General features: G+C 35.3%; 1 protein-coding gene across 1 annotated transcript; it reads right to left on the bottom strand.

The window, feature by feature from the left end:
• Positions 1–1,276: 1,276 nt before the first annotated feature.
• LOC110917726 (zinc finger protein ZAT5) lies at positions 1,277–2,486 on the bottom strand. Its single transcript, XM_022162184.2, has one exon. It carries the CDS (start codon positions 2,447–2,449, stop codon positions 1,478–1,480), a length of 972 nt encoding a protein of 323 aa, XP_022017876.1. The 5' UTR covers positions 2,450–2,486; the 3' UTR covers positions 1,277–1,477.
• Between the last annotated feature and the right edge of the window lie 426 nt (positions 2,487–2,912).

The raw sequence follows: 2,912 nt of genomic DNA, 5'->3' as shown, positions 1-2,912 counted from the left end.
GTTATCACATGTTTTAAGCTGCCGCCCCTTGGACCCTGATTCCAGGGGCGTTGCCCCCGGACCCCCGTAGAGTGCACTCCCGCATCTCCTAACTTGCTTGATGTGTATTATTATTCACTTTGATCACCAAGTCAATCCTGATTACACTAAAATATCTAACAGATAATACAAACTATGAACCTATGGAAATCACATTGTAGGTATCGTGTCTTGACTCGAGACCATTTGAATAAGAAAAGTCGAGTTGAAGATCGAACGTTACAAATTGGTCATATGCATGAAACATGTGATGGTGAGCTTTTGATCAAACTTTACATATAACAAGCTGAATCGAAGCATAAGCCACAAAATTGGTATTATAGTATACTTTTGCCAGATTAAACATGGTGTCTTGTGATGAGCCTTTTAAAGATGTATGATTGTCACACCATGACACTAGGAAATCACATGATTTACACGTGAAGTTGGATCACATTATGAATTTTATCATACACATATTATGTTTTAAATATGATTAACATAAAATGTCTAATTTTTCTTCTGAAATGATTCAATGTAACTATTACGTGTTGTTGACAAATTTAACTATTTTGTTCAAGTGTTTTTATCCAAATTTGCCGTTAAAAGAAATATAGGTTTCTGCAGAATAAAAAAAATACAACTTTTTTTTTTTTTTCTGCTAACAGAAGCATTCCAAATTATATTTCTAAACACACCATTTAAATATACAAAACATCCAAGCCAATAAATTAATTAGATTAATTGTGGTAAACATAATGTATAATCTTTTAAACTGAACCGGTCATCAAACCAACCACTGGTTCACCGATCATCCAACCACCGAACCAGTTCAAACGTCACTCGGCAAAAACCGACTAGCCCAACCATTGTCGGTTCAATCCAAGCCACCCGAACAGGTTAGTGGTGCGATTCAATTTGGTTTTAACAATATTAATAATGCTATTACTTGTTAGACTAAGTAACACCAATATTAATGCATATTTTAAGAGGATAATACATTTTGACTTTTTGATTAGGATGGTAATGACATTAATACCTTGCCAACCTCTCTTTTACTCACTTGAAAAACAAGTTAACCAATAGAGAGGGGAACAAGAAAAGAATGCCACTTTACACAAACTTAAAATCCCAAAAATAATAATAATAATAATAATAATAATAATAATAATAATAATAATAATAATAATAATAATAATAATAATAATAATAATAATAATAATAATAAAAATCAATAAAAAGGGAAATTCAAGTGAAATTGATAAAAGAAGTTCAAATGTATCCAGTATCAACAATTGATCATATAATCAAAAGAATGTGATCCACAATAAAAAAAAGAAAAGAAAATTAGTAACTTGTGGGTATGATGAACAAATTCACATCTTACCTCCACAAGATTAAATGTGTACCAATTAATAATTAATCTGAGTACAAAATATAATCCTTTTGCACCTTTGTTTCAGTAGTGACAATCCACTAATGTTGGAGTTGCAGACAAATGAACGGTAGGCTGTTTTTTGTTCTGATTGGTGGAAAATTTAAAGCTCGATTCCCCATGTTGATCTTGATCTGACACACCGACAGATATTTCCGGCGGTGCTGGCAGATTAAGATCCAAATTCAAGCATAAACCATCATCCGTTGACTTTTGATAATCCCGATGATCATCCATCACCACGGATGCAACCACAGTATACGGAACCAATGACAACGTGGTATTGGTTCCAGTATCTGCGGCAGCAGACACCGCGGTGATATTCATATTAATATTACCGCGGTGTCGCCTCATGTGCCCTCCCAATGCTTGTCCGGAATTAAACTCCGCACCGCATATTGAACATTCGTGAACCTTGCAACTTATAAATTTGTTCGTGTGGTTTAATTGAAGAGAGAGTGATGATGAGGGATAGTTGTTCTTCCTCGGTTGCGAAGGTTCTTCATCTTCGTCGGAAATATAAGGTGATTTTCGCTTATCGAATTCGTTATGTTTCTTGTGGCTAGCTCGATGGCCTCCCAGAGCTTGAAACGACGAAAACGTACGGCTACATGTCTTGCACTCGTAGACATAAATTCCGTTACCCTCGTGGGACGTTGTTTGTATGTATCTTTTGCTGTTAAACTTGTATCCTGATGATGATTCCCCGATGTTATTGGTTTGCATGGTGTATATATTTTGGCCTCTAGAGAGAAGAATGAGGCAGTTTGCGGTATCTTCGTCCTCCGTGGTGGTGCTACCGGCCGGAAAATCAGAAGATGACGACGGTGAAGGGTGGAAAGCGGTGGAGGATGTGGAAGAAAGAGTGAGAATATTGGTGGGTCTTTGGCGTTTGGTACGTTTGCGTTTGATGATGGTGGTGAGATCCTTTGGACCGTCGTTGTCGCCGCCACCGGAGGTGGTGGTGGTTTGGGGTGGGATGGTGGTGGGATCCATGGGTGGTTGAAGATGGAGGAATGAGAATGTAGAAAAAGAGTAATTAAGAGGTGGTGGTGACTGGTGGATATATTTATATACGGTTGTGTGTGTGGGTGGATAAGAGAGATAAGGGTGGATGATTGATGGTAAAGTGTGAATTAGTCCACTAATATTCTTCTTATGTTTTTTTTTTTTTTTACTTGGATTGGTTTATATTTAAATAAGTTATTATTATATTTTATTACTAAATCTTAGTTGGTATAGGAATGGGATCTATATAATAATATCTTTAGGGGTAGGTTAAATATACCCCTTCTTGTTACTTTTTATACCCCTTCCTATAAAATCATATTAAAAACTTTTACTGTTTACCCCCTATACAAATCATCATTTTAAAAAATATTCTTTTTGTTATAAAACAAATTCAAAAGTGTAAAAAAATATTACTGACGTTTTTTTAAATATTTATTTTTTAATTTTT

The sequence above is a fragment of the Helianthus annuus genome, chromosome 7 (genome assembly GCF_002127325.2).
Source record: "Helianthus annuus cultivar XRQ/B chromosome 7, HanXRQr2.0-SUNRISE, whole genome shotgun sequence".
NCBI lineage: Eukaryota > Viridiplantae > Streptophyta > Magnoliopsida > Asterales > Asteraceae > Helianthus > Helianthus annuus.
The sequence above is the reverse complement of the archived record's forward strand: the minus strand, read 5'-3'. Positions and strand labels throughout refer to the sequence as shown.

Bases quoted from the DNA above. Each gene is read 5' to 3' on its own strand.
- LOC110917726 (XM_022162184.2), bottom strand. From the start codon at position 2,449: ATGGATCCCACCACCATCCCACCCCAAACCACCACCACCTCCGGTGGC.